The sequence below is a fragment of the Eucalyptus grandis genome, chromosome 5, assembly GCF_016545825.1.
Source record: "Eucalyptus grandis isolate ANBG69807.140 chromosome 5, ASM1654582v1, whole genome shotgun sequence".
Taxonomy (NCBI): Eukaryota; Viridiplantae; Streptophyta; class Magnoliopsida; order Myrtales; family Myrtaceae; genus Eucalyptus; species Eucalyptus grandis.
Window position 1 is genome coordinate 53,138,207 of NC_052616.1, and position 21,958 is coordinate 53,160,164.

At 37.1% G+C, this 21,958-nt stretch overlaps 3 protein-coding genes across 3 annotated transcripts; all 3 read right to left on the reverse strand.

The window, feature by feature from the left end:
* Nucleotides 1-3,569: 3,569 nt before the first annotated feature.
* On the reverse strand, nt 3,570-4,906 carry LOC120293255 (G-type lectin S-receptor-like serine/threonine-protein kinase SD1-29). The gene is made up of 3 exons (XM_039312297.1): nt 4,741-4,906; nt 4,236-4,386; nt 3,570-4,137 (listed from the first exon to the last, which is right to left on the reverse strand). Exons 1-3 carry the CDS (start codon nt 4,827-4,829, stop codon nt 3,835-3,837), a joined length of 543 nt encoding a protein of 180 aa, XP_039168231.1. The 5' UTR covers nt 4,830-4,906; the 3' UTR covers nt 3,570-3,834.
* Nucleotides 4,907-5,049: 143 nt separating this feature from the next.
* LOC120294015 (G-type lectin S-receptor-like serine/threonine-protein kinase At1g61390) lies at nt 5,050-6,953 on the reverse strand. Its single transcript, XM_039313877.1, has 4 exons — nt 5,952-6,953; nt 5,757-5,858; nt 5,352-5,569; nt 5,050-5,277 (listed from the first exon to the last, which is right to left on the reverse strand). Exons 1-4 carry the CDS (start codon nt 6,925-6,927, stop codon nt 5,050-5,052), a joined length of 1,524 nt encoding a protein of 507 aa, XP_039169811.1. The 5' UTR covers nt 6,928-6,953.
* Nucleotides 6,954-6,960: 7 nt separating this feature from the next.
* Nucleotides 6,961-10,122, reverse strand: LOC104447474 (putative cysteine-rich receptor-like protein kinase 9). Its single transcript, XM_039313878.1, has 2 exons — nt 9,315-10,122; nt 6,961-7,184 (listed from the first exon to the last, which is right to left on the reverse strand). Exons 1-2 carry the CDS (start codon nt 10,120-10,122, stop codon nt 6,961-6,963), a joined length of 1,032 nt encoding a protein of 343 aa, XP_039169812.1.
* Nucleotides 10,123-21,958: the final 11,836 nt, after the last annotated feature.

Genomic DNA, 21,958 nt, shown 5'->3' on the forward strand with positions numbered 1-21,958 from the left:
TTTTTTTTTTATAAAAATACACTATAAGTGTCATAACTTTTGTGCCACTCACTTGAGTGCCATAGATTTGAAAAGTTGATTACTTAAGTGCCACTAGCACTTTGCCTTGATATGGACCTCGATTGTTCTATATGACATTGCTAATGCTAATGTGGAAAATTAATAAAAAAATTCCAAAATTAAAAAATCCACATTGAAATGGAAATTAATAATAATAAAAATTATGTAGGACGATTTGCTGAAGTGAAATTCAAATTATCGATTTTACTCCAATGTGGTATTTAAGTGAGTGAAAGAAAATCATGGTACTCAAATGAGTGTTATACGAAATTATAATGCTCTTGCTATTCTTATCCCCTAAAATTTAGAGCACAATAATGGAGGAAAAGAGATTTGCGCACCTAATTTGGAATCCATTTTTTTTCATAAGGTATATTGCCAATCCAAATATCAAGTGCTTCTCATTTATTGTCCTCTTCCATCACCGACTTAATGAGACTGTCTCTTAGTTTCAGCATTCAATAAACACTCATTATGTGAGGTTATTTGTACATTATAATTATAAGAAAGACTTGAACACAATTTGTAGAGTTCTAGGTAACAAGTCCTCTGACCTTAGGTTGGGCTTTATTCAGCCCATATTAGCTGGTCGAATATCTGACTCATTAAGAATCTTTAAATCTCACCTTAATGGATCAATCCCATAAAACATTGAATTACAATTTTAATTGATGTAGCCCACATCAGAAAAACAATTACAACAAATGCAAGCATGGTCGTGCCTACTAGAATCACAGTATTAACCTAATCAATTGGGAATTGACATATAGCAAAATATATTTATCATGGTGCATTGTTAATAATATTGTAGAAAAGTAACAAAATATAGACTAATGGTATGTGGTAAGAATTTATATTTGTTATGTGGGACTCATATTCTTACTATTCTTTAATATATGATTGATATAATTTATTAGATTAAGTCTACACAATAACTTGTTGTGTATCATGTAGTCTATAGAACTATATGTAAATTATTGTGGAAAACGAGCGATCGAATAATAAAATAGATAGAACAAGAAAATAAATCGACACTAGATTTATGTTATTTAGTTGTAGTGATCTACGTTCGCAGGAGAGTAGCAACGAATTTTACTATAGATCAAGTGTATAACATAAATTACTTACTTGAATCATTCAAAAACTCTTAATGTTTCTCAAACCCTAATTACACCTAATAATGCATGCATTGATTAGTCATGCAATTTCTCACTAAATAATCTTTCAATCTCATGAAGAAATTACATACATATCTTGACCTCACAAGATTTAATTGAATTGAACCCTTGTATGTTCTTGGATGTAATTCACAAATAAAACCAACGCCAAGCACCCGCTTGAATAACCGCGCTTCAAGATCAACAACGGCGGCTTGCGTTTGTAACCGTTTCTTTTCTCGACCAAGCCACTCTTAAGTCAATAATCCTTTTGAAATATACATATCCACCGCCTGAAGGAAGTCCCTGTATTGGTCGGTCAAGGTCGAAGTCCACGCCGAGTTGGAGAATCAGAATCCAATTTGGATTCGGTCAACGAAGTCCAACTTGGACTTTTTCAATTTTGAACCATGATTTCCACCGCTTGGATTTTATTTCCTTCTCTTTTTAACTTCTTTTCAATTATCTTTCCTTGGCCAACCCCAACTCGTCAAACGAAGTTACCGAATTCTGATTTGCTCGATTTTGAACGCTCATAATAAATCCAATTAGGAATATTTAAACTTTCGCATTGGACTTAAATTTGAGATATATTTTAATATAACTAGTGGATAGGATTTTATATAGTTGATTACTAGACTAAGGGCACCAAAGCGAAATCTAAGCAATTTTATGCTCAACAGCATAACTGAAAGCTTGAAAGCTGAAATATCACATTTCTGAATATTTTATACAAAGCACATTATTGCAAATTGATATTTGAGGGTCAAGTTTTGAATTTTGTGACAGTTAAAGAATCTTGTGATTCAGGTCAAAAGCGATATAGCAAAATTATCAAAGAAATTAATGACGAATTGTAATGACACTTAATATTTATGTGGTTTAGTTGAGTGTGAATATTTATTCCACTAAGAGAGCTCACCACTTTTACTATGAATTTGCATAATACTAAGTATGCAATAGCTTGATACTTAAATTATTTCTCAGTCCCCAATTACTCCCAAAGTAAATATACAAATATTATCTCATAATCCCTTACAAAGAACTCATTTATAAAACTCACAAACATAAATTCTTAGCAATCTTCTTGTTTACTCTTATATGTGTGTCCATATAAAAAAGGAGAAACTCCTTTTCAAAAACCTACTCAAACTAGAAAATCACTCAAACACAAAGACCAATTCAAAGTAGGAAATCTACTTATATTGGGCTCCTTGATAAACTCAAATAATATTCTAAAATTCTTCTCCTTGGATCAATATTTGTAGCCAAGTCGTAGTGCTTGTGATTTATGTAGACTCTCTTAGTGCCCCGATGAGTGCTCATTCTCTACACATGCTAATTGAGCTCCAGCAAAGCTTGAGCTTTGCCAAAGCAATGAGCTTCATCATCATGTTTGTTGGGTTCTCCACTGTCGCAATCCTTTTCACTACCACCTTGCCATTTGCCATGAAATCTTGGATGAAATTGTACGTGATATCAATATACTTTGTCTGTATGGGATAAATTGAGTCAAAAGTGAGATTATTCCACTTTGTTTGTCATAGTGTGTAGCAACATGTTTTCTTCCACACAAAGTTCAAGTGCCAACTTCTTAGTCATATTGCCTCTTTTGCTATGAAGGTTAATGCATGCACTTTTCATCATTTGAATACCAACCAACATTATCCTATAAGAGCACTTTCCAACTCATTGCACCACCTACCGGCGCATATATGTACCCCACCGAAGACCTTCACTCATCCAAGTCACTGGCATGACCCGAATCCATGTTACCCCTAGCCACTCTATTATTGTTGTCCCTCCTAAACACTATACCAATGTTTGTTGTCTTCTCTAAACTTCTAAGGATCTACTTCACAGCTTCTCTAGCACCTTTGTTGATCAAAGTTCTTGCCGCCGAGTCTAGTATTATAAATTAGAATGCTCTTGCTACTATGTGCAAAAGAAGTGCAATGAGAAATGTAATTGCATGATCAGGCAATGTAGGTGAATTTTGCCCTAACCAGTATTCAATCGCATTCAATCACTAACATTTATGAAATGCATATTTGATACATGACTCTTGACATAGGATCCAAGATACTAAGACCACAATGTCCCTAGTTTCTAATTGTAGAGATGTGCCTATTGAAATGCCAATGCAAGATGGTACAAGATCGCAGATTTTGCTTTGGGAGAAATTTTGTTGTTAGACAGCGAATTTGATCCCAAAAAGTTTCAAATACATGAATAATCTTTTAGGCAAAAATTTAACTATCGGCAGCCATCCCACTTTAAAAGGAAGCTCGTAGAGGTTCCTTTTCAAATACAAGTGAAACTTAAATTCCACTAAAAGACTGCAATGGATGCAAATGGAAATGTTGAGAGAAAACACTTCTATATGCAGAAGGGGTAGAAATCCCCATGCATACAAATGTTGTGAACTTTTGTGCAACCTTGCCCACATAAAACTATCCTACTAGAGAGCTAGCAATTCATATTTCCTCACAATCTTTATGTTTACATCATATATCCACATAAAAGTGCCACAAAACATTGCACATTCAAGCCGTTTAATTTGGTGAACACTGAATCTTTGAAAAGATTAATTGATAGTGAAATGCATTTGAGAATTTTATCTTCCTTCAACTGTAGTAATGGTGATGGTATTCATGGACCGGATGCTTCCTTCTTGTGATTGGACTTGGTGGGCCAGCAGCCTTTGAAATATATATGCCGGTTGCTTTGGCGGTGAAAGTTTGGACTCCCCATTCAGCATTAGGACCACGGCTGACATGTTGGGTCTATCTATGGCGTGGTCTTGCGTACAGAGAAGCCCTACTTGAATGCATCTCATTACTTCTAATGCCGAAAATGCATTAGCAATGGCTGCATCCATTAGGTCCAATCCTCTCCCTTCACACCACAAGTGCCAAGCCTGTAACAACTAGTCAATTGTTAGATTATTTCAAGGACTACCTATGGTTGAACACTGATTTGGAGGTATAATAGTTTGAAATTAGATCTCACACTTACATAAGCAAGGAGATTAAGATGCTGCCCGGGGTAATCTAAATTTGTATTCTTCTTGCTACTGATAATCTCCAATAATAGTACTCCAAAGCTATAAACATCGGATTTCTCTGAAAATGTCCCACCCATAGCATACTCGGGAGACATGTAGCCTCTGTAGACTAAATAATATAAGTGGAGGGTTTCCGAAGTACAATTCAAAAAAAAAAATCATAGACTTAAGAACGATGACGTGAGAGGTGAGAAAATTAGAGGATGATAAACTTTAAACTCAGTGAATACTGTATATCTCATAACTTATAGCACAACGCTGGTCTATAATTACCTCGAAGCGAACTCACATATTGGAACCATTGGATGTACATAGAAGAGTTTTCTCGGTAATAGTATAGCAACAGTAGGAACATGTAAGAAGAGAAAGGTGAGCGCATTATACTGCTAATCTGCTTTCAAGGCGATATATTGTCTCATGAAATAAGTACTCCTAAGAGTGATGTAGAAAGCTTACAGTGTCCCCACAACTTTGTGAGTATTGACCAAAACTTGACTGCTTTCGAACATCCTTGCCAACCCAAAATCAGAAATCTTGGGATTCATCTTTTCGTCCAAGAGAATGTTGCTCACTTTCAAATCTCGATGTATGACCCTAAAGCAAGAATCACGGTGGAGGTAGAGTAGCCTCTTGCAACCCCTGGATTATGTGGAATCGTACGGCCCAGCTAAGTTTCGCCTTCTTTTCTGAATCTAAACAAGGTAGCAAATAGAAAAGCTGTCAAGTTTCAGTACTGAATTATTGTTGAAAGCAGAAATATGTCCTTCAAAGAGTGAGACAAACCAAAAGGAAGGCGTCCAAGCTCTTGTTCGGTAAGTACTCATACACTAGAATCTTTTCTTCTCTTTTGGTGCAGTAACCGAGGAGTTTGACCAGATTTCGGTGTTGAAGTTTGGATATTAGAAGTATCTCATTCTTGAACTCTGCTATGCCTTGGCCTGAGCTACTCGAAAGTCTCTTTGCTGCTATCTCCTTACCATCGCTCAGTTTTCCCTGTTTCGAAACGAACAGCACTATGAGATCTTGCATGATCTCTTTATTCCCCTTGGAGAAGGCTTTTCTCTTACCTTATAAACTGGGCCAAACCCTCCCTGCCCGAGTTTGTTTTTTGCATCGAAGTTGTCTGTCGCTAGGCGTATGCTATCAAAATCATAAACCACCGCTTCCGATGCATCATCTTCCTTCATTTGCTCTTTCCATGAAGTTTCCCTTGGTAGTTTTTCTGATCTGATGGTTGCAGCCACTGACCTAAAGAGACTTGGGATTGTCATTTTCCTAAGCTTTCCTGCATTTTACGGATGGGATGAAATCAACTCCAGATAAGCATGAGAACATCGGAAGCAGAGAAGTGTTTCTATAATAGTAACTGCTTAGCTTCTAAAGCCATGGTTTTACCAATAATTCAAGATTCATATATTTCGGTTAGCGCAAAATCATCCTTGAAAAGCAACAAATTGTACATCTTTTATTACCTCTCCAGTTTGAAAGAGCACAGAGTGAAATACCGGCTCCAAATAAGATGATTCCAGATATAGTACTGACACTGATGATAAGTTTTGTCCGTGTAGGTACACCTGAACATGGAAAAATATTTAATATGAACCACAGGCAGTGCAAAACCAAATGCATATTAATTCAACCATTTCAACCCGTGTCCGTAACCATACCCGCAGCACCTGCACTCGTGTCCACAAGTCGAATAAACAGATCTTCGCCACCTGTGGGGAGTTGCAGAGTATCTAGGAGGTCTTTACTCCAAGTCATACATCCTATAGCATTCACATAAGAATAGGCCAAGCAAGAGCAGTTTTCTAGGCACCAACTTCGACATCTTTCCTCATCATTTATCAACAAATAATCAGCGGAATCAGGTAACTTCATCTCACTCATTTTCCTGAACATATCTTTTCTGACAGTCGTTGAAGCAGCTGTGCTTGCAGATTTCTGACAATTCAATTCCAATTCCCTAAGGCATCCTTTGGTCCAGTTTCCTCTGTTCCATTCTTCATCTGATATTGGTTTGAAACCTTCTAAGCATCGACAAATAGGTGAACTAGACTGGTTGCAAACTCCAAAGGGCCCACATTTTCCATAAATTTCACAAGGTTTAGTTGGTGCCGGTGCCTCCCAGTATGTTGACCAGTGATTGGCCCACCAAACCGCCTTTAAAGTTCCTTCAAAAGAGATGAAAGTATATCCAAAGATGGAGTTGTTGTGATTATTGTTGGTATAATTTGATGTTCCCTGGACAATATCTTGCTGGACATCATAGTATGTGTTGTCCATGGTGGGTATTCCGATGAACCTGGTTTTATCCCATTGTCCACTTCTCCAGTAACGACTCAATCCATTCCAAGTGAAAAGCTGAGGTGGTGTCTCCGATGTCACTCCTACGACAAAGCTTCCGAAGGAGGGATCATCTTCGCCTTTCCAGGAAATCAAGTTTCGTTTCTTTCCTGTTTTCATGTTTACTCCAATCGTCATGTTTGGCAGGAGAGTGTCAGTTGGCTCATCAAAGCTTTCCCACAATATATTCGCATTCCTGTCTTGAAGAACAAAGTTTCCATAGTCTGAAAGGAGGGCTGCAGAATAATTTGACTTTGCCATGACATTAGTCGACCACACAGTGTTTTTTTTGCCCATCAAGAAGCTTCAGATTTCCATCGTTGCCAATTATTAAACTCGCAGATTTATCTGTGTGTCCAATTGGGTTGTTCCTGTTGGCCACCCAGACTTTTTGGAGGGAGTCATGTTCTTGTACCATATTCCTAGGTACTGCTTTGCTGATCCATTAGGCGTGAAGAACCCAAGCTCAAAGATTTGACTACTAGAGACCAGGGTTTGGTTCTGAACCAGTGGACTTGATGCAGTTATGTTGTAAATTGTGCTGCTTTGAAGTGCTTGAAGAAGGAAGATGACAAGCAAAGAACACAAGTGCAGAGTTATTGAAATAATGTGGAATAGAATCAAGAAGTATTTGCGAAAAAATGCCTTGTGAAACTTCACCTCTCATAAGAGATCAAAATGGATAAAGAGGAAATGGTGAAAATGACATGACCAGTACAATAACTTTTGGACCACCCTCACATTGGTATCTTAAATTTGAGTATTGCCAGAACATCCGACATGACTTTAGTATAAAACCATATGACGTGGCAGAGAAGAGAAATGATGTCATTTGAAGTGTTTAGAGACAACATCGTTTAGCCATTCCTTGACCCAAATTGACGAGTTAAGGCTAAGTCCAACTCAAACTCTAATCCCAAATTAGGTCCAATGGTGGTGACTCTTTATCCGTGGGGGTGCTGCCAAAGGAAGCCCTTGGAGCGAGGGCATTAGAGGTGGCACTGCTGCTGATTCTGAAGGGCTGCCACAATGGCAATCCTTCCAATTTGTGGTACTATAACTTTCTTACCTTGGGCTTTAGACTGGAATTTTGGATCTGATATCGGAAATTGTCCCTTTGAGGCCGGTAGCACTCAGAGCCTTTGGTAATAGGGTTTGCAGTTAATGACCAGAAGTAAAATAGTTCCGCAGGTAACATTTGGATCTCCTAACCAATGGAAGCATTTGCAGCTTTTTTCCTCTTTTTTTTCCTTATAGAAAATGCGGACATGGAGACACTGAGGAATTAGGAAATTAAAGTCACATACTGAAATTGAATGTGTCCACTCTTACTGTTGCATACAAGAATAGGGTAATGACTGGCTATATGGCCCTTAATATTCGTCCTAAGCCAACAAAGTTAAAACCCATGATATTATGTTGTAAGTGTGTGTCCCTATACACACACAAGTTTGTAATATTGTAGAATTGGCTACATAAAATTGCTAAGGACTTACACGGAGGAAAACAATCATCCGTATCATTGAAGTTCTTTATTCTTCTGAATCTGTTCATCCATATTCAAAATGCTTAGATTTGGGATTGGTTTGATAATTCACAAATGTTGCTGATTCTGTTTGACTGAAAGTAAGGTTATTTCGAAATTATATTTTCATTTCAATTACTTTTTTTTTTTTTTTTGCTCAAATCATTTTAATTACTTCGACAACTGCCTTTCTTTCTTTCTTATTACTGTTTAACTTGAAAATTACTTGTAGATTATTGCGGGCTCATCTCAATAACAGCCATCATCTAAAATATGGAAAATTGTATTACAAGTGCCATGAATTTTCAATCCATCATTTGAATGTCATAATATTTTTAAAAGATGTGGCTCACTGGGTAATTAATATCATTAAAAGGGTGCAGAAAGAACGTGGTTTAACCCTTTCCTTGCAATTGACAAAAAAAAAAAAAAAAAAAATTTTCCTTGCGTCAAATTCACAAGCAACCAATTGCTCGAGAAATTGAAATGAAAGACATTGCCACGAGCGCACTGCACACCCTATTCCGCATGGCCCTGAGTGCTGCTACTCGAGCGCGCTCCTCAAAGGGAAAATCTCCAATGTCACTACACATTATACCGGTCCATCCCACGAAGAGAAAGCTATGTTACCACAAATCAAAATGATTCCCATCGTGGCGAGCCTTGAGGACCCATAACGGCGCCTTCGCCCCAGGGATGTCCTTTGGCGGTAGTTGCAGGACAAAGACTGGTCGCCATTGGACCTAATTTCGGGATAGGATTCGGGTTTGAGTTGGACTTAGCCCCAATTCATTAATTTGGAGCAAGAAATGGCTTAATGACTAGTTTCTACATCCTTTTGATAACATCATTTCACCGGCGAGCATAATGGATAGTTTTTTTTTATGAAATTATTGACATGTTAGATTTTTCGACTAGTAAAATCGTTGACATTACTCAAGTGAAATTCTTGTAAAGTTATGATACTTAAGTGATCAATTAAACATTTATGACACCGTGTACAAGGATTATGGTATTTATGATGTTTTCTTCCCTTATTTTTAAAAGGTTCTCTCCACTTATTTGAACTATAAAGCAGGATAAGTAGTTCACAAAAAAAAATAAAAAAATGGACAGATCTTTCTGTTATAGAAGTAAAATAACAAAAACAAACATATACCTTTACGTCTGGTCACGGGAGCAGGAGGAGAATGAAGGTAGGACGGCGGAGGCACCAGGGCTGCCATGGCCGAGGCATTATAAAATGGGTACAGCTCGAACCTCATGCTGCAGCTCGGAGTGAACAACCTCCCACCTTGCTTCCCCTGTGGGAGGCCCGCGATTGCCGCCCGGAGGCATGTGTTGCACTCGGACACCATCAAGTCTGGTGTGCACTGTGCGAGTGTGTACAGCTTCTGCAAGCTCGTAAAGTTTGCCTCCGCAACCGCGACTTTCTTCCCTAACTTGCCGACTGAAGCCCTCGCAGTGATGTCGTCCATGGTCTCTCCCAGGACTAGCATGAACTGGGTTAGATTGGTGATGTTCCTGGTGTGGTACATCTTGAAAGAAGGCACTTGTTCCATGACCGAGTAGATGGACCCATCGGAGTACCTCAACATACACTCATCGTACCAGATCACGGAGACTCGCTGGTTGGGGCATCTTTGGAGTATATCCTGTTTTCCGGTGGCCACGCAGTCGCTGCATGTGGCAGTATTGACGTCACCGCGGCAGAGGAAAAGCCCATAAAGCTGGTCCGGAGAGTTTTGGCCGACAGTAGCGTTGGCGAAGCCATCAGCACCATCGGCGGCGGCAGAGGAGAGGGAAGAGAGGAGGGTGTTGAGGTTGGATTGGTAGGCGGACTTAGGAGTAAAGAGGGTAGTGTTTGGACAAGCATGAGATAGGTAAGTTGGGGCAGCTTCGGTACTGAAAATTTTGATGAAGAAGAAGGAGAAGAGAGAGTGGGAGATGGTGAACCAAGAATTCATGATTAGCTAGCTTGATGAGCTGATTGGAATTGCGGCACGAGAACGGGCACGGAATTATAGGAAGAAGAGGAGGATGGTCTGCTCTCCAAGACACTTTTTGCTTTTCAATGAGAACTCCGCAGACTCTCAATTTTGATGAATATATATTCTTAGGGGTACGTTTGGTAAACAGGTCAATTAGTAACTGATTCTATTCTTTTACTCTCGAGAGTAGATTTATAACATAAATCCTTTAAAAAAAAAAAATTTGTTCTTGAGAACAAAAGTCTATTTTTTTTTTTTTTTTTTTTTGTTCTCGTAAATAAATTTGGAATAGAATTAAGAAGTAAAAAGAATTACTTCTTTATTCACATGAACAATTTCAAAATTAAGCCCAAACCTATTTTTTTTTCTTTTCTCCGTCTCTTCTCTTCTTTTCTTCTTTCCCCCAATCGGTCACTAGCCACGACGACAAGCTGGGTGAGGTTTGGCAAGCTCACTGAAGGCTCGCCTAGCCACCACAAACCTCGGCCTCACTCAATCTAGGCAAGGCCAAGCCTTGCCGGTGGCTAGACAAGCCTGCCTAGCCCGACGAGCCTTGACAGGCCACCGGTGAGGCTCAACCTTGACCAGGCGACATGAGGTTAGCCTCACCCTAGCCTTGCAAGGCTGAGCCTCACTGGTGATTGGGTGATGCAAGGTAGCGAGCCTCCAATGAGCTCGCCAGATCTTGCCCAACCAGTTGCCGGCCACCAATTATAAAGAACATGAAAGAAGAGGAGGAAAGGAAAAGAAAAGAAGAAGAAAACATGAAAAAAAAAGAAAAAAAAAAAAAATTACAAAATTAAAAGAAACAAAATTTAAGATTCTTACCAATGTATTTCTATTCTGGGAATAAAAATTTTGCCAATGAAAAAATGCCTTCAAATGCTAAAAAATTATTCCCGAGAATGGAAATAAAAAGAAATCACTTCTAAGCATAAATTATTTATAGGAAAACTAAACGCACTTTTAGAGGAAATCTAGACCGTCGCATTCGGCCAATAATTGCAGCATGAACAGTACCAGGTACACAAGAAACTGAACATGGGGTTAGGCTTTCATGCTCTTAAATCATGTAGCTGTTGGGTTGCAAATAATTTATCTTAGTTATTGATCTTGAAATGATGGTGGGGATCCAATGGCTACAAATGAAAGCAAGGTCCAAGTCAAGTGGAATTCTAGTATCTAAGCTAATCACTTGGACATTGTCATATACCAAATTCTGTTTCGCAAAGCATTGGTAGTCATGCCTCAGAAAAGTATTGGAGACATAGGCTCGTTCTATTAATGGCTTGTGGTAGGAAATTGCAATTTTTATGTAGGACTTGCTGTACTCACTATTTCTTAATATGTAATTAATATAGTTAGTTATAAAAAGTATCATGTAGTTTATACATTGAAATTTAATTGATGAGTGATATATAATCTGAGCAATTTTATAATCACCTATTTTCTTTTGGAAAGATGTAATTGAGTTTATTAAGTTCGACAGTAGAATTGAAAGTTTAGAATGTGAAACATTATCTTGTTTTTAAAAATTTAATGCAAACCGCACCATTGCAAATTGAAATTCAAGGATCATGTTTTGGACAGTTAAAATTTTAAATTTCATTCCTCGTGACATATCTAAAAGTTTCGAAACATATGGGTTGTTAAATCATGAAAAGCTATCATATAGTTTGAAAGGTCAAAAATCGATTTTTATTTTTTGACAAGTCAAGACAAATCGGTGTGGGATTTTTTCTTGAAGTCCACTACCCGAGGTTAGCGAGACAGGAGGTGGGGGTAGGTGGGCCATCAACACCTCACGGGGGCGGAGGAGTGAGGCGGACGGTGAGGATGGAAGATAGCATTTGCCCCTTGTACGAGGTCGCGTGGGTTGCGTTCTAATTTGGCTCCAAGTGAAGACTGGAGGAAGAAAAGCCAAAGCATGTATCTCAGTGATGACGTTGTAGAGAGAGAGAGAGATGGGATGAAAGGGAATTTATTTATTTTTTATTTTTATTTTTATGGATTCTTGTTGGTGCTTATAGCTTTGAATTTTCCATCAAAATTACGGTAATAATAATCATTTCGAAATTTAAAATTTGATTCGTACTTTCGACCAAAAAAGAAATTTCATTTGTATAGTCTCATGCGACGGCGTAAGGAAGAAAAACCCTCCAAAACAGTTCACTTGAGTTACACGTATTTATTCGAGAGAGAAAATGCAAATGACTTTTTTTTTTTTTTTTTGATTTGTTGTGTAACACTCTCATCCAATATACTCAAGATGTTGCTCTAATTAATCTATTGTATGCTGACTCTAACGGTTGTCTTTAGAAGGCCACTAAATTTGACACTGCTCTCAAACTAGCACATTCAATATTGCAGTCGACGGCAAATTATATAATTTCTTCATAATATGCCTTTTTACAAAATGCATTTGAATCCACATGCATTATCTAGAGAACTATCACCTCTTCAGTGGGCGAGTTCATTTATTCCTACCTTCATTGCAATTCCAGAAGTCTCGTGAATAAATTATTACATAAACATAATTTATATGCTAGATTGGATTGCAAGGAGTGAGCTTTTGGGAGAACTACTGAATCTGATGGTCCAAATTCGTTTTAATATAAATCTTCTAAATTAACTTAATAATTTTGTTCACATTCGTGTCGGCATTAATGTTCACGTCTCTCACGTCATGAATTGAATTGGACGCAATACTAGAAACGTTTGGGCTCTTTCGTCCTCAACCACAAGCGGAGACTTGGGAAGATACATCGAGGATAAGGATGTAGACGTTACTGGATGCTAGAGAGAGAGAGAGAGAGAGAGAGAGAGAGAGAGAGAAACGAGAGAGAGAGAAGACATAAGTAAATTTACGAAAGTTATCATCTAAGGAAAATTAATTCTCTACATTAACTTCCATGACATAAGTAAAGGGCAATATGTAGTTAGTTTTCTTTGTCTAATCAAAAGTAGGAACCCTGGTTTTCATGACATAATTGATTAATAGATACACAAGCCCCGTTATTATCGAATGACCTCGGTTATCTGTCGATAAATCCATAAATAATTACTTATTTATAAGAAGATCAGCAAATTTTGTACTGAAAAAAATCCTAACATTATTGGATTTAATAGCTGTAATTAGCATGAAAGGCAAATATTTGTTAAACATAGAAACTAACATAGATTACTAGATAAAAGACATCTATAATACACCAGTTATTAAATGAAATCTCCCTAAAGTTTTGTATAATAATGACAGATAATTACTAAAGCCTTAAATCGAGAACCTAATTTGCCAGGCGGATGATGGTCCACACTCGCTTTTTGCAGGTGCGTGTATGTATTTCTGGGGAAGGCTAGATCTAAAGATGGACCGATAGTACAAGCAAACGATGATTAAAGTTTATCTTTCCATGTGAATGGTGTTTATATGATCTTGAAGCGGCCTGGCCAAATTAAGGTTTTCTAGGAAAGGTTGTGAGAAATTTTCTAGCTATATATTGTGGGCCAGCATTAGTTGTAGTTGTCGTTGGATAAAACTTGATTGTTTAATATTCACATGGTGAATTATCTTCTGGATCCATTATTTAACTTAGGTACAGTGATAAGATGTCTCAGAAAACCATAAGGCCCATGACCACGTCATTGAGGAATCCATATAAGTTCACGCTAGGCTTAACACTCCCCTAACAGCGACCATGGCGGGTCAAGCTTCGGCGATTTTATGAGTGACAAGATGTGACAAATAAGCTCATGCTAGGATTATTGCGATGAAATCCACTACTAAGCTACTAGAGTTTCTTTCAGAGATGATAAAGAGCAAAAACCGGTAGAGTAGACCTTGCTGGATGTCAGTGGTAAGACGCAAATGTGGCAACCATAAGGAGGTGATCGAGAGATACTAAAAAAGCAAGCAAAACCAATGCAAAAATATGTCCAAACTGAGTCTCTTAGTTTTGGTGTAGTGAAAACAGACCAACACAAGAATAAAGAAGTGCAATGGAGATGATCCTCTCAAAAGTCTGTTAACTCTTTGCAGAAAGAGGATTGCATATCAACAAAACGAATTAACAATCCTGAGCGGCCAAAAGTAGACAGATTTTGAACCCCAAAAAAGGGGTTGAAGCATTGGGACAGTTTTGAACAAAAAAGAAAAGAAGAGGGGTAGTTTTAATTTCGAGATAGAAGTGGAGGAATTGACGATGACATTTCACCTGTGAAGAAATGACCCCATCTTCAAGATCGTGATAAGATTGTCGATGCAGATAGTATAAATGTTTTGCTCATGTTCACAATCACGGATTATATCCAACCTGTAAGTTATCTAATGATATCACATTCCAAACAAGCTCTAGCCATATTTATCCTTCACAGAACTTTGCTGATATTCAACTTACATGTGCATCCACTTATATCATACTCTGATATTTCCAAATTCTCTAGTTGTAATTAAGTTTAGAATTGATTAGACAATTATTTCGGACAACATGTAAATAATGGACAATATATATTATATTAGATGATGATTATCAAACTAGGGGCATTGTAGCAATCTTATGATGACATGCTTTTTATAGGAAAAATGGAATCGAGATTTTGAATGTGAAATATCAGTCTTGTTTTTGAAAATTTAATTCCCAATTGGAATTCGTGGACGAGTTTTGTACATATAAAATTTGGAATTTCCCTCATGACACAGCTAAAAGTTTTAAAAAATACAGAGTTAATAAAACAAAAAGTTACTAATGACTCCAAATTATGCATATCATAACAAATTTATCTTGAATTGTTTTTATGTTATAAAAAAATCTAAACTATATCCACTCTAATACATTTAATTCAAAAAGATTTAGTCTTCATCAAAGTTCTGTCAAATGATTTTTCATTTAAAACATTATTTTATTTGGGTTTTGCTAACGTAATAGTTTTTAAGGTACTATGAGAATAACAGTTTATTTTGAGTAACAAATTCTTGAAGAAGTGGATCTCATAATAATTTATAATTATTTGTAAGTTGAGTTTTTATGATTAAGAATAAATTGTTATTCTCATAATACATTAAAGAATGTTATGCAATCACTTCTCTTTCTATTTCACTTAGATCACATGGGCATCATATCGAGATCATTTGCTATCTTATGTCCACGTGGGTAGATGTTATAGAACCTTGGCATAGAATAAATCTAGAGATTTTTGTGTCATGAAAAAAATTTGAAATACATATATGATAATGAACATAATTTGAAATTTTTAATGGTTTTTTCCTGTCTTGAATAGTTAGAAAGACTAGTATAAAGCTTTTGTTAGGTCAAAAGGGACTTTTGACAAGTCAAGACAAACCGGTGTGGGATTTTCTTTAAAGTCCACTCCGTGAAGGCAAAGCGACGGGAGCTGGGGTTTGGTGGGCCATCAATATTGAGACGGCCGCTCGAAGATAGCATTTGCCCCTCGTACGAGGCAGTTGACTGAACTCAATTATGTGGGTTGCATTCTACTTTGGCTCCCAGTGGAGTCTGGAAGAAAGAAAAGTCAAAACATGTGTCTCAGTGATGTCGTTGAAGAGAGAGTGGGAGAGTGAGAGAGAGAGAGGGATGAAAACTTTGTTTTCTCTTCTCTTCTGACTCTCACTTCTCATGATACATAATTCACCCTTTAATGTTTTCTTTCCTCTTCCAGCATATCTAATATGTGAGTCTAGAATATAGATCAATTGTTTTTTCTCCAAGTTTTATGAATTATTAAAATAGAATTAGATTTGTTAAATTGAAATAATGAATGATATTTTCACTTAGGTTACATGAACACCATTTTACTTTTTAGCATCCATGTAGGCATACTTTAACTTGTGTTCATTGATAGATTCTTAACGAAAGGTAAATATATTATATAGGTATAAATTTGAGATTTTTGAGATCACCAAAATATATATATATTAAAGTAAAACATATCATAACAAGCATAACTTAAGATTTTTGGTACCGTTTTCTCTATCTTGAATCGTGAAAAGAACTGGTATGCCGCTTTTGTTAGGTCATTTTTGACAGGTCAAGACAAACCCGTGTGGGATTTTCCCGAAAGTGACAGGAGCTATAGTTGGATGGGCCATCAATATTTCGGGGGCACAGAAGAGTAAGACGGTGAGGACGGAAGACAGCATTTGCCCCTCGCACGAGGACGGTGAGGACGAAAGAAAAGTCGAAACATGTATCTCGGTGATGTCGTTGGAGAGAGAGAGAGAGAGAGAGAGAGAGAGATGATGATGAAAGTGATTTTGGTGGCAACCGTGAATCCGCGTAAAGAATGATCGAAGCCAAACCCCTCCGAACCGTTACTCTAGAGTCACGCCTATTTTATTTGGGAGATACACCGCAATTGATTTCTTTTTCTAGGCGGCTATGTAACACAATAACCTAATTCATTCGGGATATTGTCATATTTTATCCATCATATATTAACTTAAAATTGATAACGTTTCTCAATCAAGCACATTTAAAATTGTGATTTCCGACACTAAATTGCATCACTTCTTCAAAAGGCACCTCTTACAAGTTAGATTCAAATCCACATGTATTATCCAAAGACACTGGCCCCGTTTGGTTCGATTTTGGGAAATGTCTTCGGAAAAATATAAACACCTTTGGATTAAAGGAGCTTTTCGAAATGCAAATAGTATTTGATGAATTGTAATTTTAAAGTGCTTTGAAAAATAACTTTGACTAAAATACCATTTGGTAAAAATTACATTTATAAAAGATTTTTACTAAAATATACAAAAAAAGAAAGATTTTTTTTTGGAAGTTCAGCCATCAATGATGGCCAGATCTGGTTGCCGGATGACCTTGCATGAGGTCACCCACCTCAGGCAAGGGTCGCCTGAGGTCACGCAACCTCAGGCAGCCACCTGGGTTGCGCGATTTAGGTCAATAGTTGCCTGGGTCGCACGACCGAGGCATCGGTCGTCGTCCTCCAATCAGCTTTTCATGTGGCGGTCTTCGGAGGAGATGAACAGTAATCAAGGGTCTAGAGTTGCATTCCAAAAATGCAACTTCCCAAAGTACGTCCATACTTGCTTTGGACTAAAAGTCCTTAGAGTTCTTTGGAGATATAATTATATTTCCCCAAAGTCGAGCAAAAACACGAATCAAATAGGTTTGTATTTGGCTAAGGGATTTTAGAGTCCCAAAACCTTTTGCAAATGCCGAACCAAATCGGGCCACTATCACACCCTCAATGGGAAGTCCATTTACTCCTACCTCCACCACCATTCTAGAAATCTAGAGAAGAAATTATTACGTAAACATGATATATATAGAAAGTTGAATTTGCAAGGGGTGAATTCAGGAAAAAGCTACTGAATTTGATGGTACGAATTTATTTTAATATATCTACTAAATTAACATAATAATTTTGTTCACATGAGCGTCGACGTTAGTGGTCACGAGACTCGCGTCATGGATTAAACTCGACTAAGGGTTCTCGAAAGCTGAATGATGTGGAGCGAGCTTGGACTGTTTCGTCGTCAAAGTCAAGCGGAGACTTGGAAAGATAAGTCAAGGATAAGGAAGCAGACGCAAGTGATTTGCAAACGAGGACGGATTGGGCTTCACTCCACTTTAAAAATATTTTGTTGAGTCGTTCGTCGTGTAACTACCAATTTTTGCTAGTAATTTAGTAGTTTCGTCCTTCCCCTTCATATACAAGTGAATATGGATTAACACAAGTGAAAAATCAGAAACATGTCTATGAGTGCACATCACTGTCATGACTTGCCCCTCGAGGAAGGGAATAGATTTAGGGTATTGCCTAAAGATCGGGCCTATGACCTATGTTTAGGCACGGGCTCTCCCAAGTCTATACCTCGCGCAATATTAGGTGTTTAAATTGAAGGTATGAAAATTTTCTAAAGAAAGAGTCGTCACTAACTTATTGGGATCGGCTAGAACCAAGTGACGCAACTAAATAATCTAGGATTGCATACTTGATTACATTAATTAACCAATTAGTACAATTTCGGTACTTAATCTTATTTATTTTGAAAGAAAGATTTTTCTTGCTAGGCAGTATAGATTGATTTTAGGCATATTCATTAATATGTGAGGTGATCATGCAGATGCACAATCATCAACATAATAATCCACAATCAAGAAAAGCATTAAATGCATATCATGGAATAGCAAAAATTTAACACTAAGGAAGAGGTAAATATTAATCTTAACTAGACTAAATGGAAGCCAAAATCAATATATCAATACTGCACAATCAATGGCATTTGTCCCTAAGAGCAATTGAAATTCTAAGGTAAAGCCCTAAAGGCTTAGTCAAATTCGAGTATAATTCCAAATTGAAAAATTTCCTATTTTTAGGAGAAAATTATTCCAAAGATTAATTTTAACCTTTTCGAGGAAATTTAATTTTTTTTAGAATTTTTTTGGATTTATTTATTTTTTTAAATGAATTTTCGAATTTTCCTTAAAAAAACTAGATTTTTGCAATTTTTTAATTTTTTAATTTTTTTTTTAAAGGTCAAATTTTTTTATGTTTTCTGAGTTTTTGAATTTTCGGATTTTTTTTTTTTTGAATTTTATTATTTTTCGAAATTTTTATTATTTTCGAAATTTTTTGAATTTGTGAATATATTTTTAATATTTAATATGATTATATTCAAGGAAACGGGTTTGGATCGGATAAACCCAATCCAGCCCGCTGATCCGATCCACGCCTAGGTCCGACCCATGTCGGATAAAAAAAGACTTTTTTTTTGCAGTTTAGTTTTTTTTAAATGCATTTTTTTCTTTTTCTTTTTCTCTTTTTGTCTTATCCCTGTTTTGTCTTTTTCTGCTGCTCCATCTTCTGCCCTCCTCGTTCCAAAGCCAACTTTTGCTCTCTTTTACCCTATTTCCTTTTACTTTTTGCTGCACTTTTTCCTTGCTTTTTCTTTTGTTTTTTTATTTGTCCCTTCCCTGTGCCCATCTTCTTCCTCGACGACTCCTCCCGAAATGAGCTCCCTTGCCGAACCATAACCAAAATAAAACCACGTCCGACGACGAGTCCTCACCAACGTTTGGGACCGCCGCTAGACCACCACTCATCGGCCGGCCTCCCCGTCGATTTCCTCTTGTCATCGGATGGCTAGTGTCGGCCACAAATTATGAACACAAAACAACATAAACCATGACGGGGCGGTGATAGCGAAACGACCAAACGACCAACGCCTGGGGAATGCTAATCACAAAAACAACATCTCAACAGAACAAATCAACCCGTGGACATTCGGTTTTGGCCAAAAAGGGCAAAAGCAAAACTAGATGTCGGTGAAGCATTTCATCGAACGAGTGGTGTGTGACATTAAGCGAAGGGTTTCCAACTCGTCCGGGACTCGAAACGGGGCCGGGATTCTCAACAAACATCCAACAACAAGCCACCGAAGCTAGTAGGCTACAAAACCAATTTCCTCTCCCCTCAGCCATGACTTGCAAGGCTGTTTTCAGCCTCTTTCGGTCCTCCATTGGAGTCACCGTGGGCATGGGATCTCACCATCTTCGCGTCGTCGTCACCGTAAACCTGTCGCCTCACTAATTCGGTGAGTTAACGCCCTAATCTTAGATTAGAAAGTTCATTGCACTTAGAGAGATTAGTTTAGTCTTAATTAGAATTAAGGTTAAGTAAGTTAGTGTAACTAGTAGTTAGTTAGTTTAGTTAGTTGAACTAGGTAGTTAAATTAGTTTGGTGGTTAGTTAGGCTATTTAGTTAGCCTAATTAGATTAATTAGTTAGCCTAGTTAGATTAGTTAGTTAGTTCAATTAGGTTAGTCCGGTTAGTTCATTTAAATTAATTAAGTGATTTAATTTAAATAATTTACAATTTAATTAATTAATTATAATTAACGTAAATTATGCTGGGATAACCGGTTAGTGAAATTTTACGCTGATCGCCGTGAATGCGTTGGTATGTGAAATTGATTGCTAAATTATGCAATTGAGTGCTTGGTGATGATTTTTAGATTATTATTGCAAAAATTGAATTTATAAGTATTTAAATAGAAAAATACCAAGTGTCGGGTTTTGATGCCAAAAATATTTTATGTACTTTATAAGATCGTGGATTAAATGGAAGAGTACCACATTTATTGGTCCAATTTGAATGTGTGATAACGCACAATTATTTTACCGGGTATTTTTAATACGAAGAAAATTGACCAAGTCCATTACTCTAGAGTCACGCCTATTTTATTTGGGAGATACACCGCAATTGATTTCTTTTTCTAGGCGGCTATGTAACACAATAACCTAATTCATTCGGGATATTGTCATATTTTATCCATCATATATTAACTTAAAATTGATAACGTTTCTCAATCAAGCACATTTAAAATTGTGATTTCCGACACTAAATTGCATCACTTCTTCGAAAGGCACCTCTTACAAGTTAGATTCAAATCCACATGTATTATCCAAAGACATTGGCCCCGTTTGGTTCGATTTTGGGGAAATATCTTCAGAAAAATATAAACACCTTTGGATTAAAGGAGCTTTTCAAAATGCAAATAGTATTTGATGAATAGTAATTTTAAAGTGCATTGAAAAATAACTTTGACTAAAATACCATTTGGTAAAAATTACATTTATAAAAGACTTTTACTAAAATATACAAAAAAAGAATGATTTTTTTTTGGAAGTTCAGCCATGGCCAGATTTGGTTGCCGGATGGCCTTGCATGAGGTCACCCACCTCAGGCAAGGGTCGCCTGAGGTCACGCAATCTCAGGCAGCCACCTAGGTTAGTGCGATTTAGGTCAACAGTTGCATGGGTTGCGTGACCTAGGCATTGGTCGTCGTCCTCCAATTAGCTTTTCATGTGGCGGTCTTCGGAGGAGATGAACAGTAATCAAGGGCCTAGAGTTGCATTCAAAAAATGCAACTTCCCAAAGTACGTCAAACTTGCTTTGGACTAAAAGTCCTTAGAGTTCTTTGGAGATATAATTATATTTCCCCAAAGTCGAGCAAAAACATGAATCAAATAGGTTTGTATTTGGCTAAGGGATTTTAGAGTCCCAAAACCTATTGCAAATGCCGAACCAAATCGGGCCACTATCACACCCTCAATGGGCAAGTCCATTTACTCCTACCTCCACCACCATTCTAGAAGTCTAGAGAAGAAATTATTACGTAAACATGATATATATATATATATATATATATATATATATATATATATAGAAAGGTGAATTTGCAAGGGGTGAATTCAGGAAAAAAGCTACTGAATTTGATGGTACGAATTTATTTTAATATATCTACTAAATTAACATAATAATTTTGTTCACATGAGCGTCGACGTTAGCGGTCACGAGACTCGCGTCATGGATTAAACTCGACTAAGGGTTCTTGAAAGCTAAATGATGTGGAGCGAGCTTGGACTGTTTCGTCGTCAAAGTCATGCGGAGACTTGGAAAAATAAGTCAAGGATAAGGATGCAGACGCAAGTGATTTGCAAACGAGGACGGATTGGGCTTCATTCCACTTAAAATATCTTGTTAAGTCGTTGGTTGTTTGACTACCAATTTTTGCTAGTAATTTAGTATTTTCGTCCTTCCCCTTCATATACAAGTTTCTCATTTGATAATATATTTAATCAACAATGACATGATCAAAGTGCAATATGTAGATAGTTTTTTTTTTTTTTTTTTGGTCTAATCAAAAGTAGGAACCACCTTTTTTTCATGACATAATAGATAAATAGATACATAAATGCTGTTATTATCTCAACAGCGTTACGAAATCGTACGTCGATTTCAAAAAAATAACGTTTGCAAACAATTC